We start from the raw sequence: 13,783 nt of genomic DNA, 5'->3' as shown, positions 1-13,783 counted from the left end.
CGATATCCTAAGCACCACCACAAACCTCCACACAAATAATAACACACTACCACTCCAGCATTTCAGCTATCAGCACCTTCATCCTCTATTCTCTCCACCACCTCGCTACTTCTCCGTCGTAGCAAATGGTGGCGTCTTCGGGGTTTTATCACGCATAGGACGGCATTTCACCGCCGTCCCGTAGCAGATCACCGAGCAGTGCATGCCGAACACCAGACGATTCATGGTCGTGTTGGAATCAAAGCGCACGTTGATCACAGCCGTGGCGCCCTGTGCTCTGGCCGCAAACTGCACTCGGTGCACTGCCTCCGCCATCGTCTCGTTCATCAATGAAGTGTATGACGCTGCCTCGCCTGCAAATTATCACAAAAATATACAACAAAATCCCATGAAAATCCTCAAAATCACCTTGTCATCATTCTCGTACCTCCGACCAGCCCCGCTAGAGCCACATACATGTCGCTGATGACGGATTTGGAGCGCACAGCCACGGCCGAGACCATCCCGAACTCCTCCAGCACCTCTCGACCTTTAATGTAGTCACCTAGGCATGAAAAATAAAGCGAAACTGGTCAAGTTTGAGTCCATGGGAGGTGGTTCCTAAGCTTTATTGCTCGCCCCACGCGTGGTGAAGTAAAGCGACTCGGTGCGCTCTACGCTGTCGTTGTTTCCTGCGGTGGAAGCGAAGGCGCGGCGAGACGTCACGCGCTGCACGCGACGTGCTACGCGCCCCAGCATCATTGAAATTCGGATTGACGACTGAACATACACTGGTTGTGCCGGAATGATGGTATCTTGAAGATGGGTCTTCCCTCCTGGGGAAGGAGTGAGTATACAATTTTAAATGTCGCCTAGCCTCTATGTGCGGCAATGGACCTGATTAGTACTGTGGGTGATGTCGGCGTTGGCGAGGGCTGCGTTGGCGGAGAAGCAGTGGGGATCCCCGACTATAACTGCTCTTAGTGCTCGCTCGTGTACTGCTGGTAGGTCGTTGCTGCAGAAAATACAACATTAGTGATCGATGGATGAATTGGATTTTAAACAAGTTTCGTGTGGACTTACCTCGGTTGTTCCCATGCGATAAACTTCAGCTGGAGAGTATGGTACCCACTCGTCGTCGTTTTGGGCGTCAAAGCCAGTGTCAATCTCGGGTGCCTGCTCTGATGTTGCTTCGTCGTCCCGTTCGGGTGTCATGAGGGATACCTCTTCAACGCCACCATCCGTCTCGTCGCCACCCCACTCGTCGCTATCATCCTGGGTATCCGCCATCGTCCTAGCTCGCCGCTGGGCTAGCAGCAGAGCACGTTGGTTCCTCCTTTTCCGACGTTCTTCGAACCACCTCTTGCGACGATTGATGTTGTACACGCGAAGCACAACACAGGCTGCGAGAAACATGATACCCACCAGTAGAAGGATCCCATCCCACGACATTCCAGACGCACTCCGAGGTGGCTTGGTGGTGATAGCCACCTTGGGTGCAGGGGTGACAGAAATGTCGATTTTGTTTTCATCATGATCGATCTCCGATAGCTGTACCACAACAGCTTCTTGGACTTGCTCGACCTTGATCTGCTCGACGTAGACTTGAGGTACGGATTCAACTTGAATGGCATGATCAGTCTCTTGAGGTTCGACAATCAATTCGATAATTGGTTGCGGCGAAGCCACGGCTTCTCCCTGATCCATTTCAGTAATCATGGTCTCAGTCTCAGTTGGCACATCATTGAGATGGACCGCGGTTTGCACAGTGGCAACAGCTTCCTCAATCACTGGTGGGGCCGGCACGATCACGTGTTCCTGACTTCGCTTATCACCGAACGATGCAGTATGAACGTGCTCGTCTTGGGGCGGCTGGGTACCTGAGGAGAAATCAGGGCTCGACTCATGTACAGGTTGCACTGATTCGCTTTGAGCCGGATCCTCGATTGTACTTTCATCTGGTTGTCCGCTAGTTTTCTCTGATTCCTTTTCGTTTTCGACGCCACTTTCAGCTATTGCTCTGTGACCATCTTCGTTGGTACTCCGGACCTTTACCAATTCTTGTAGCTGAGATTGAATCGACTTTCGCTCTTTTGTAACCAATTCATGCGTTACGTGTAGGATGTGGCGACGCAAGTCTTGCATTTCGGTCGCGAGCATGTCTTGATGCCTCTCGCGATCTAGCCGCATCCTTTCCATGTGGCGTTGCAGCTCAGTTAAGGCCGTCTGAGATTTCACTTCAATCTCGGAGGTCGAATGCTGGAAACCCCGCAGTTCGTGTTGCAAAGCGCTTACTCTGTCACGCATGCGTTTTTGTTCTGCCTTCGATAATGTGAAAGGGGTCTTTTTCGAGAACAGTCCCATCAAGCCCATTAGCTCCTCAATAAAAAACCCACCAGTCCCGATCCCCAAACAGATCACCACCACGATCATACTCCACAGCGGAAAGTCTGCACAAGGCGAACCAACTTGCACGAAATTACAGTCACCAGCAGACTCGCCCATAGAAAACTGTTCTTTATCACCACCACTGCTGGAATCATTGCAGCCCTTATCATCACCAGCCACGAGATCTCCGTTGGCTGGCTCGACTTTGGTTGACTTTTCCATAGACGCAAGCATTTCAGCAATGGTCTGCATCGAAGTTGGAGCTGTTGCTCCGTTCGAGTCAGTGGCAGGTGATCCAATTTCGCTATGCTGCGGCTGAATGGTAGACACCGTGGATAACTCACTATCCAGGCGTCCTTCGCCGCCGATACTTTTCTTCAGAGGAGACTTAGGTGGAGCATTTTCAGCATCATAGCAGGGGCTGTGTGCATTCGACCCAAGAAAACTACTCGTCGAGTACACCTCCGACTGCTGGGGGTGGTTCTGCTGGTTAGTCTTGATCCGCGCAGCCTTGGTGTCGTAAAGTAAATCACCCCACAGCGCGTCGTCATCTCCCTCTCTCGCAGCTTTCTCCAATAACCGGTCAGCTTGAGCAGTGTCTTCCTCATCCCATCTCCTCACCGTGGACTCGTTGAGATCTTCCTGGTTGGATTTCATCGCTGTCGTGCGCCACCTGTCCGGGGTCTTCATCTGGTCATACCAAGGCGATTTTCTGGGTGACAAAGGAGCGGTCGCCCCCACCAACCGCACCGGCGTCGGAGCTTTGATCCTCGAAAAGGCCAAACTCTGTCGAAATTCCGAGGTCGAGCTGTTCAACGACGATTCTCGAGGCCTCACGGGTGAGTAAAAGTCTCCTGCAGCATTGAGTTTCTGTCCTGTAGGTCGTAAAGCGACGTTCTTCACGGGGGTATTCATTGGGGCCTTCGGCTCCAGGCGCCGTAAAGGCGGCAGCACGGACGGATGCTTGAGTCTCGACACTGGGCGCTCGTTCTGATTGGACGTGGCTGCTTCTCGCTCTTCTCGCTCCTTAATGAGCGACATCAGCGCGTCCTCCTCCGGGTCGTGGTGCATTGGTCGCGGTCTCCGAACGATTGGCCGTCGGTTCACGGAGCTGTCCACGCCAAGAGAAGACGCCGGGGACGGAGCTGCCATGCGCATGAGTCGCTGCTGCACCTCCCTCAAACGCCGCTGATCCTGCTGCAATTGCCACTTGAGCAGCGCGTTGCGAACTGGGCGGCGGTTGCTGCTGTCATGGCGAGATGCCATGGAAGTGTCGAAAGTTGGATTCGACCGTTTTCGAGTAGGTTTCGGCTGAGGGTATAGTGAATTGAAGACGTTTGGGCCTTCCCGCCAAAAAACGGATGAAGAGGTTGTGGTTTTTGAGCTGGTCAAGCGTGATTCTATAGTTGACGCAGACGTTATGCAAGAGGTGGCGAATGTCAAAACTGCATGGCTCGATTCATTATCGGTTGGTTGATTAGCTGGTAGTCACTTGCTTCTTGTGCTTGCTGCTTGTGTTTTTGATCTAAAATACACCCGCTGACCTGCAGCAGCACTTCGTCAACATAAAAACCCAGGTAGTAGGGGGTGGAGCTTTCTTCGTTCCGTGAGGGCGGGCCCTCGGTGGGGGGCGTCACCATTGCCTTCGTTTCCCACCAAGGCCTCACGGTTTAAAAAAAACGTCGGTTCGGGTCTGCTGCGCCGTTGATGCTGTTGCTTACTCTTCGCTCGCCCACAAAGCACTCAGCGTACTCATCGCGGGTAGTCACAGACAGGATCTCGCCCATCTTGCGTTTGAAGCGCTCGCAGTACGCCGCCGGGGGAATAGCAGACAGGCCGTCAGGGTCCTTCGCGAGCATCTTGGTCTTGGCGAAGCGCTCCAGTTTCTTGTCCATGTTCCACGTCTGCAGGATGTCGATGAGTCCGAAGTAGTAGATCGATGGACCAACGACAGTGTTAGCCCGGCGTGTACCCGTGGCAACACGCGGGAGATGAGTGCGAGGCTTAGAATCCCTAATCGGAGGAGCACTTGATCCCTCGCGCCCACCGTGGTTCATCGTCGAGTTGTTGATGGTTCGGCGTCTTGTTCCGACCGCATCCTTTGGCGGAATAACTGGGGATTCCTCCTCCAAATCGGGGTTCACCATGTACTCCACGTTGTGAATACCCAGCAAAAGCGAGTAATCCATGATTCCCAGTCGCGACAGGAAATTGGCGTCCTTAACCACCTGGTCGTACAGCTCATCAGCCACCTTCGAATCCAGTCGAACCTTAGCCGTCAAATCATTGTCCTTCAAAATCACGTTTGGCTCGTGGCGACCAACCCGCGCGCGGCAGTTCTCGGCGTCTGTCGAGCCGAAAACATACTTTGCATTACAGTGACGGCACGTGACTCTCTTGCCCTTGGAAGGGTGCTTGGCACTGCGGTTCACCCAGGATCCCTTGATATCATAGCGACGGTGAATCACCTTTTCAGTGCTAAACAAGTTGGCCATAACCACGAAATTAAACGTGTTGCCGTAAAGCCGAATCGCGTGACATCCATAGAATCGCGTCAACAAGCTGTCCGGGTTTGTGAGCAAGAAGGATGCGTACTCCGCTGCCACCGAACGCAGGAACACAGATTCCTCATCACTCATACTTTTCACAATCAGCTGCTGATCATGCGAGAAGAACATGAAGGCCCCACTGGCACCTTCACTCAGGCGTTCCTTAGTGGTTCGGCTTAGGCTCTCAATGTACTGGTTCGTATCGATACCAAAGTGTTCACGGATAGTCTGGAAAGTATGGGGGCAGTAGTCAATAAATAACGTGCCCTTTCCAAGTGCAGCCTTCGGGCGGGTTCGGATCATGTACTCATCAACACCAAGCGACCCGCGGTTGTCCTCTGTGCCTTGAGGCTGCAAGTATAACTCCTGCTGGTTGGCTCCAGGTGGCAGGTGCTGCGTGTCACGCACGGCCTGAATAATACCTGTCGTGGTGTAATACAGCACCTCGCAACGCAAAGCAAGATTCACTTGCGGACTGAGATCCACATCCACATCGACGTCTGTCTTCTTTCCCTTGCCTTTCTTCAAGGCATCGTGGAAATCGTTCATCTGGAACCAGACCACGAAGTCGAAGTAACCCTTGCATGTGATCATAAAGTTCATCATCTGCTCCACCCTGCTGGAGCGTTCGTCTCCTTGAACCAGGAACGGCACGTAGATACAAAATGAAAGACCCCAGTAAATGATAATGGCGATCACATAGCTACAGACACGCAAATCAACAAAAACTTTCGTAAGAAACAAGTTGCCCGCAGCAGGGAAGCTGCAGAATACTTCAGACTACGTACATTGTGACCGAGTGCAGCACGCGAAGACGCATACGCAACGTCTCTGACAGACCGGAGTTCAAACGTCTGTACGCCCAGTAGATAACCCTGCATATATGTAATACCGAGAATACCAACACAGTTAAGTTAGTACAGTATCACAATGCCTCCACTTCAGCCCTCTCAGGAACGTACGTGATGGCGTAGACCCAGTACATAATGAGCCATATGTAGAAGAGCAGCCATGACCTGATCGCACAAAAATAAACAATTACGGGTCAGAAACCACATCTACTCCATTGCAAACAACTGGGTTCAACATTAAAAATGTTTGCGAACGTACTGAAAGTTGAGGTTCCAAAGATTACCCGTGTCGCTGGAACCGGAGCTCTGACTGTTATCATGACGCAACTTGCTTTTGCTCGCTGTCCAGCAGTATCCAAATTCGGACTCGCCAGCAAAATCCGGGATAGACACTAGCAGAACGCACGTGATGAGACCTGATACCACAACAAACCAGTTCAGTTAGCACAACCAGCGTCTCCGATTCACCATGCCACGCCCAATAAGCGTACCTGTTGCCCACACGAATCCGTGGTAGCGGCGAACGTTGGTCTTGTAGTCGGTGAACGGACTCTGCAGTGACGACAGCATGTCGATGGCCATGACAAAAAACCAACTTTCGGACGTCCAGAGGAAAAACTGCGTAAGCGCAGCTGTTGCCGTGCACGACGCTCCTGTGAGAGTTTTCGAGCAGTCGCCATTGCCGCACTTGTACAGCTCCGTAATGAGCAGAACCGCCACGAGACAGATATCGCAGATACTGCGGAAGAAAATGATGGGGTTCGGGTGCTTCCGCCACGTTGGGCGTGTCAAGAACGTGTACACGACTGCAGAGCAGCAGAAGAGCGTGATGACACTACCAGCGACAAGGCCCACCGAGGCCTCAGCGTCGTTGTCCGCGAAGGCGACCGTCAGTGCAGCGCCGCATATGAAAATGAAGAACATGAAGGTCTGGATCTTGTAGTTGTTGGCCCAGTGGATGGTGTTCTCGACTTTGATCTTGGCATGGAACCAGCCGATGCCTTCATTGGGCCCGCCCTGGATCTTGTCCGTCACGTAGCTGCCGTTGTCGAAACTGTCCTCGGAGCTCTCATCTACAGAACGCATTTGTTTAGAGCCGCGCTTGAGCTCAATCGGAGTTTTCATGGGCGAGTAGCCATTACTACAACAAATAACATCCCATAGTAAATACCACCACAAGCCAAACCTCCTCTACCTTTTCTAAAACGTACCCTGCTTCGAGCATTCCGTTGGGGAATCCCTGGGCGTTGGGCGCGCTGTCCGTGCGGACGTAGTAGGGCATGTCTCCGCCTGGCATTTGGCGCTCGTAGTCGGCGTCGCTCGGGTGGTCCAACTGCTGCTGCTGGAGTCGCGGTTGCGGAGGAGGCGGCGCGGGCGGGCGGTGCGACTGCTGTCGCGAGCTGGAGGGGCCGCTGAGCACTGGCTGGCGCTCCGACACGCGGAGGCCGTCACTGTCTCTGCTGGCCATTGGGCTGCGTGGAGTCTGGCGAGAGGTAGGCCGCGCTAAGACCTGGCGACGTGTCTAGCAGGCGGGGAAGAACGGTCGCTCTCCTCTGAGCCTGTCGTCGTCGAGCGGGGCGTCGGTCGGCGCTTCCTGCCGCTCGTCTCTTTCGTCAAGTGCCCAGAATTAGGAGCCAGCGCGTTTGGGAGCTTGAGTTGCGCGAACGTTGCGTTAAAGTTGCGCCACTTGCGATCTGACACAATCCGAGCACCGGCAGAGAAAATCGCCTCTCGAGTCGACTGGCAGGTTTGCTTTTTTCAATCTTACTTATTAATATGCTTTGGTGCGCTCCTGCGCACTGGGTTAGATGCATAACGCAACCTTGAGCAGCATTATGGTCCAAGCGATGCCGTGAAAACGACTTAGCGTAAAGGTCCCACTCTGATTAAGGTAGGTTCACTACAAGTTAATAATACCTCTGAGCATACCCATTATCAGCAGAGTCGGTCTTGAACCCGTTAATATACCCCTAAAACCGACTCCGCCAACATTATGTACTTGCACACAAACTCCTAATGGCGGCAGCGATCCAGTCGTTTTGGCCGCCATTCTCATTCTTCCTGACTGTCAAGATGGTACGGAAGTGTGGCTGCTGCTGCCAGTTAAGCGAGCGTATGGGGCTCACAGGATGTTTATTGATGTCTCTTGATCGCTGAGCAGAAGCTCTACACGTACCCCGGCAACTACCGCGTCTTCAAGGTGCTCATCGCCGCCGAGTTCAACGGCGTCAACATTGAGCTGCCGGCCTTCGACATGGCCAAGGACCTCAAGTCCGCCGCCTTCAAGGCCAAGACCCCTGCCGGCAAGGTGCCGATCCTTGAGACCGACGAGGGCTGCATCTTTGAGAGCGGCGCCATCGCCCGCTACGTCGCCCGTCTGCGTCAGGACACCAACCTCTACGGCAAGACCTTCTTCGAGTCGGGCCAGGTGGACTCCTGGATCGACTTCTCCGCCAACGAGCTGGAGGTGCCCCTGGAGGTGTGGGTGCACCCAATCCTCGGCGTCAGCGCGTTCAACGCCGCTGCTCTCACTAAGGCCAAGGCGGACGTGAAGAAGGCGCTTCAGTCCCTGGAGAACCACCTGCACCTGCGCACGTACCTCGTGGGCGAGCAGATCACCCTGGCCGACATTGTTGTCGCCTCGGCTCTGGTGTACCCGTTCAAGTTCGTGCTGGACAAGGAGTTCCGCAAGCCGTACTCGGCCGTGAACCGTTGGTTCTCGACGCTGGTGAACCAGCCCGAGTTCCAGGCCGTGGTTGGCGACGTGCCGCTCATTGACGTGGCTCTGACCGCCGAGGGCGACAACTCTGGCAAGAAGGCCACGAAGAAGGACGCCTCGAAGAAGGAGAAGGCCGCCCCCAAGGAGGAGGCCCCCAAGCCCAAGAAGGTGGAGCACCCGCTCGCCGTGTTGAACCGCGAGAAACCCGCGTCGATGAACTTGGACGCGTGGAAGGTGCAGTACTCGAACACGAAGAACCTGGCGGACGCCATGACGTGGTTCTGGGAGCACCTGGACAAGGAGGGCTACTCGCTGTGGTTCTGCGACTACAACTACAACAAGGAGAACACCAAGATGTTCATGACGTGCAACGCCGTGGGCGGCTTCCTGCAGCGCTCGGAGGCCATGCGCAAGTACGCGTTCGGCGTGATGGACGTGTGCGGCGCCGAGGGCTCGGAGATCATCATCACGGGCTGCTGGTTGTTCCGTGGCGACTCGGAGAAGCACATGATCGAGGCCAACCCGGACGCCGAGTACTACACGTGGACGAAGGCGGAGCTGAGCGACGAGACAAAGGCTCGCGTGGCCGCGTACTGGTGCAACGAGGACGAGCTGGAGGGCAAGCCCATCGCCGACTCCAAGGTGTTCAAGTAAGCAGCTTGCTGAGGTGTAGAATTGAATGCATGTAGCACAACGGACCCAGCCTGTGAATTGACACCAAGCGGGTGAGCACACCTACATGTGTGTCGATACCATTCAAGAGGTAAACCTTTTGGTCAGCTTATTTGGCACGAACGCGAGGCAACCCTCTACGGAGACCTGATGGTTGCTTCTTGGCAATGTCCTTAGAAAAATGGTTGCAAATGGCTGTCTAGCGCCAGAAATGCAGCATTGATATGCTTGGCGCGAAGACTGCAAGCGTTTTCTGGCCTCCTACCAACTTGATTGAACTCTAAGTAAATGCATACTACGCTCTTCGAGCGCTTTATCTGCTCTTTGCGCGTGGTAAAAGTACAGCACATTATGGACGCTGTAACCATCGGCTTCATCTTCCTTCTCGCTAAAATTGAGTCTCATCACGTCCGTGGAGCTGGAAGGTCCTTCCTACAAAGTTCGTTTCCCTGTGTACCCGTCGATTAAGTATGCTATCAGCCAGCTCTTCTTGTTGTCAGCCAGCTCTTCTTGTGTACCAGTGTTTCTTGATACTCGAAGTGCGCTGGTTCGTGGTGCTTGTTCTTTTGTCTCTGCGATAGCTTTGCTGGCAACCAATGCATTCATGTTGTCAGCTGAGCATCCCAGCTTGGGTTGTAGACAACCACGTTTGACTGGGTTGGTATATAGCAGCGCGATCAAGACAATTGCCGCCATTGCGTTGCACATATTCTTTCCCTTGGTGCTGGCGAGGTCACGACTCAGGTCGTACGTACAGTACCGGTAGTAACATGTTTTTGTCTCATTAAGCATATTACTAATAAGAGATTGACTTTACTTACAACAGTAGCTACATTGATATCACTAATGGGGTGAGAAGAAATGTAGTATTACTAGTTATAACTACTAATAGTAGAATCAAACTACTAAAGCAGCCTTACCACAGATTCCGCTCGCATGCGCTTGACCTCTTGGGAGAATTAGCTGACGCTGAGTTCGCTCATTGCTTGCACCCGCGCGCAGAGGGCTCGTGACACAGTATCTCAGAGCAGAGCTACTGTTGGAAAGGTATTGTAGCTGTGCGCACATACGCTTTCTTCCATTGATTGCTGTGTTTCGTTCGAATCGTGCAAATATGCATGTATGCTTCCAAGGCGTCGTCCACATATGAATCACACTCCAAACGGAATCACGAGCTCTTGGAGGTATGTGGTGGTCGATGTCTTCAGGAATCCCAACATCAGTTTTTATGCGACTTGGTGTCGCATTGGTAGAGCTTTCAGAGACACAGTAGGCTTGACGTCACAGTAGGCTTGACGGCTCACTGTGGCTTATCCTTATCCGAGGAGCTATCAGAAGGTTGCTCAATTGCCGGAGGCTCGTCGTCATCCGAGTCGTCGGCGATGTCAGCGGGTACCTCAACAGGGACGGACAGTTGGATGCGTTCGCGTGGCGAACGGCGCGCACGCCCACGAGGAATGTCAGCAAGCCGTTGCATGTACTTTGCGGAGAGCGTCTTGATGACACCAATAAATGTTGTCATACTCGGGCGAGGTTTTGGGAAACGATTGCCAATCTCCCTGTTAAACCTCTCTAATCGGTTGTTCGTACGCGCGACGAGCTCGTTGTTCAGTCCAGCGACGTTCCACACGTTTACATCGTATTTCTCGAGCCATGTCCGTTGAAAGTAGTCCCAGAAGCCTCGCCACTTGTCTTTAGAATTGGCTACATCTGCCGCACTGCAGCGCTGACGAATGTCATGTTTCACCATCTTTATCCCTTGCTCCAGTAGACTATGATCAATGACCGTCAGCATGTCGAGTACTCCCTTTATCATGGCAATACTACACTCCACCTCAGGGATAGAACATCGCTTCATTGCACGTCTGAGGGCCTGCTTGATGTGGAACAAACAACCGACAACGATGGCGTTGGGAAATTTCGTTTGCGTTGCGTCTATCAGAGCGCTCTCGAAGTCGCATACAATCTCAGAAGGCTGAATCTGCTGGTCTGTGCCTTGGACAATGAAATGGATCATATCCCAGTATGAGTCACCACTTCGAGATGTACTTAGTTCGTAGTAGACTGGTACAAACAAGCCCGACGCTCGATCGTGTACCATGAAGATGACGCACTGTTTGTAGACACGAGGTACGCAGCGGAAGTACCATCGATAAAAAGAGTAGTCCCGTGGTAGCGCAACAAGTTCACTAGCGACGGGTGTGCCCAACCCACCAAGCGCGTGGGCTTGCTCAGATTTTCCGTATTCATTGTGACGTAATGGAACCGGAAAAGTGACACAGACTCGTTAAGCGCCAGCGAAGCGGGGGTATTTCAACAGATCCATGGGCATCACCGCTAAAGTGTCGGTTTCTAGCTTGATATACTCGACGTAAAACTTGCTCATCCGACAGACCACGCATGACGTTTCCATTTTCAGCACCGTAAAATTGAGCACATAGTTCTTCCCATATGTGTCGTGCAGGAAGCGAAACTTGCTTGATTGCGAGTGTATCCGCTTGTGCTTTCATTGCCATGGTGACGTCGACAAGACTGTTGCCGGTAACGGACGTACGGCAGGAATGGGCCCACCTAGTTGCAAACCCCATGGTCGCGATCGTGAAATCTATCGTACGACAACCTTGACGATACCTAGAGCAGCGGTACGCAATTTTCCGGTTGGATGTCCAGGCTCGCGTGTATTTGTAGCCACGGAAGTAGCGCGTGGTCCGCTCATGGCGTGCTTCGCGCTAGGTATTGACGTCAGTCGAAGTCCCAGCTTGGTTGGCAGAAACGAGCTCAGCAAGTTCTGCAGAAACAGCGGCGGCTCTAAAGCCGCCTTGGGCAACATGAAGTTGATCAGTTGCATCTTGAATAACAGCGCCGGGTTCTGCAGCAGCACCCAGGGGCACCTCTGGTGGCGTCTGTATCTTGTCGAGTGAGCCCCTGTTTTCAGTAGCAGTATTCCCACCTCCTTTCAATTTCAGATCTCATGTCAGACCATGCCAAACATGTGTCCGTTCAGAAACCTGATCCGTTCCGTATATGATTCATTTTAGAGATAACCGCCGCATCGACCTTAGTGGCGTGACTTGACTGTGTACTGGTGCGGATTAGTTCCCCGTTTTTCTTGCACGAACCCAGTCTGGACTGCAAATTCTACGTATACACGCAAGCCCGGGTATCGCTTGTCTATCCTTTGGAGATATCCGTATCACCCCAATACTCGTTACTGCAAAATATGATGAACAGAGTGACCACAAATACAGCAAGGAATTTGTGGTCGCTCTGTCCATCATATTCTCCAAGGCATATGCTCCAAGACAAACAGCTTGTCTTGGAGCACCTCCTTGGACCTAGATGCGCTCTTCAGCCAGAGGATTTCAGAATGAGCGGGAAAAGATGGCAGAGCAGCTGAACACCCACTCATTTGCGCACGCCCATTGAAAATAGAGGTCTTTAGAGACTCTCTCACGGTTTCTTAGTGGACGCGGCCACATGGCTTTCCGTGTGGGTTTCGTCTCTATTTTAAGTGAAATGTGTAAGTTCCTATCAGCAGCTGTCTGGTTTTGGCAAATATCACTTGGGAATTAGCCGGACGTGTTCAAGATGGGCGCTTTCCGCTTTAATGAACCACACGATATAGAGCTGATGCGGGAAGTCATCAAGGCAAAGCTTTTTAGTGCCAAATACGGGGAAGTTGGGCAGACTTGGGGCCAAGTTGCTGTTGCAGTGTCGACAGCGATCGGTGATGGCGTCATTTTGAGCTCTAAGCAAGTCCACAATCGCCTTCGCTTGCTACAAGAAAGTGGAAGGTCGGCGAGTTGTCTTCAGCTGTTGGAAGTGGAATCGAGGAGTCGCGTGATGCTGTGAACGAGCAAAGCCATTACACCACACTTCCTGGGCTTATCAGCGAGTACATCAGGCTCAAATCTGCTTTTTCCGATCAGCAAAAGGGAAAAGCTGACCGAAAAAAAGCAAAGGAGACCAGCCTTCAGATGTATGCTTCGGAGATTATTGCAGAACGTAATCGCCGTAGAGCACTGAGGACCATGCTCGACGATGACGACTCGCTGCTTGAGACTGACGACGCTGATCGTATTTCAAGCTGCGGATCTGTTACAGCTAGTGACTCAGCTTCTGCTTGCTCGACTCCGAATAAACCAGCAGGAAAAAAGCGTGCTAGTGCCTTTTAAGTTGAAACGGAGTGACTAGAGAAGCGTGCACGTGACGAACTTACGATCAAGAAGAAGCAGTTTGAAGAAAAAAATGGAATGGCAAAAGCAAAAACATGCCGATCTATTGCAGCTTGAAAGAAGTCGAGTCGCCGCTCGCGAGGTAGCTGAGAGAACCAGAACCGGAAGCTGACTCTCGAGTGTGCTAAACTATTTAGCGCAGTTTTGGCGAAGAAGTAGGTTGCAGCTTACATACCTTGCAAATAAGACTCGATACTAGGAGGATGGAGATCAAAATAATCACTGACATTGTTTCCACTGCGAATGCAAGTAATACAGTTTGTCAACAGCACTCCAATTCTGCACATTTGACCGATGGGTGTGTTCTAGTGAATAGGAGAATGAGCTTACCCGCTGCACGAGCGGCCCCCACGACACGCGACGACATCTACCTATCCCACCGCTACTATT

At 52.5% G+C, this 13,783-nt stretch overlaps 5 protein-coding genes across 5 annotated transcripts; 1 reads left to right on the top strand and 4 right to left on the bottom strand.

Annotated features, from left to right (window-relative positions):
- Positions 1-105: 105 nt before the first annotated feature.
- On the bottom strand, positions 106-741 carry KRP23_7695 (uncharacterized protein; the record flags this gene model as incomplete). The annotated part of the gene is made up of 3 exons (XM_067893043.1): positions 106-353; positions 428-544; positions 624-741. 3 exons carry the CDS (start codon positions 739-741, stop codon positions 106-108), a joined length of 483 nt encoding a protein of 160 aa, XP_067744864.1.
- Positions 742-880: 139 nt separating this feature from the next.
- On the bottom strand, positions 881-3,633 carry KRP23_7694 (uncharacterized protein; the record flags this gene model as incomplete). The annotated part of the gene is made up of 2 exons (XM_067893041.1): positions 881-994; positions 1,063-3,633. 2 exons carry the CDS (start codon positions 3,631-3,633, stop codon positions 881-883), a joined length of 2,685 nt encoding a protein of 894 aa, XP_067744863.1.
- A 404-nt stretch (positions 3,634-4,037) lies between these two features.
- KRP23_7693 (Phosphatidylinositol 4-phosphate 5-kinase 6) lies at positions 4,038-7,235 on the bottom strand (the record flags this gene model as incomplete). The annotated part of the gene is made up of 6 exons (XM_067893040.1): positions 4,038-5,619; positions 5,705-5,791; positions 5,879-5,932; positions 6,027-6,183; positions 6,259-6,908; positions 6,979-7,235. 6 exons carry the CDS (start codon positions 7,233-7,235, stop codon positions 4,038-4,040), a joined length of 2,787 nt encoding a protein of 928 aa, XP_067744862.1.
- A 605-nt stretch (positions 7,236-7,840) lies between these two features.
- On the top strand, positions 7,841-9,140 carry KRP23_7691 (putative elongation factor 1-gamma 1; the record flags this gene model as incomplete). The annotated part of the gene is made up of 2 exons (XM_067893038.1): positions 7,841-7,843; positions 7,929-9,140. The coding sequence occupies 2 exons, from the start codon at positions 7,841-7,843 to the stop codon at positions 9,138-9,140; spliced, it is 1,215 nt and encodes a 404-aa protein (XP_067744860.1).
- On the bottom strand, positions 8,165-8,542 carry KRP23_7692 (uncharacterized protein; the record flags this gene model as incomplete). Its single annotated transcript, XM_067893039.1, has 2 exons — positions 8,165-8,240; positions 8,367-8,542. 2 exons carry the CDS (start codon positions 8,540-8,542, stop codon positions 8,165-8,167), a joined length of 252 nt encoding a protein of 83 aa, XP_067744861.1.
- Positions 9,141-13,783: the final 4,643 nt, after the last annotated feature.

This window comes from Phytophthora ramorum (assembly GCF_020800215.1).
Source record: "Phytophthora ramorum isolate Pr-102 chromosome Unknown Phyram_PR-102_s0006, whole genome shotgun sequence".
Lineage (NCBI taxonomy): Eukaryota > Oomycota > Peronosporomycetes > Peronosporales > Peronosporaceae > Phytophthora > Phytophthora ramorum.
Note: the sequence above shows the minus strand (reverse complement) of the source record. Positions and strands in the feature narration are given on the sequence as shown.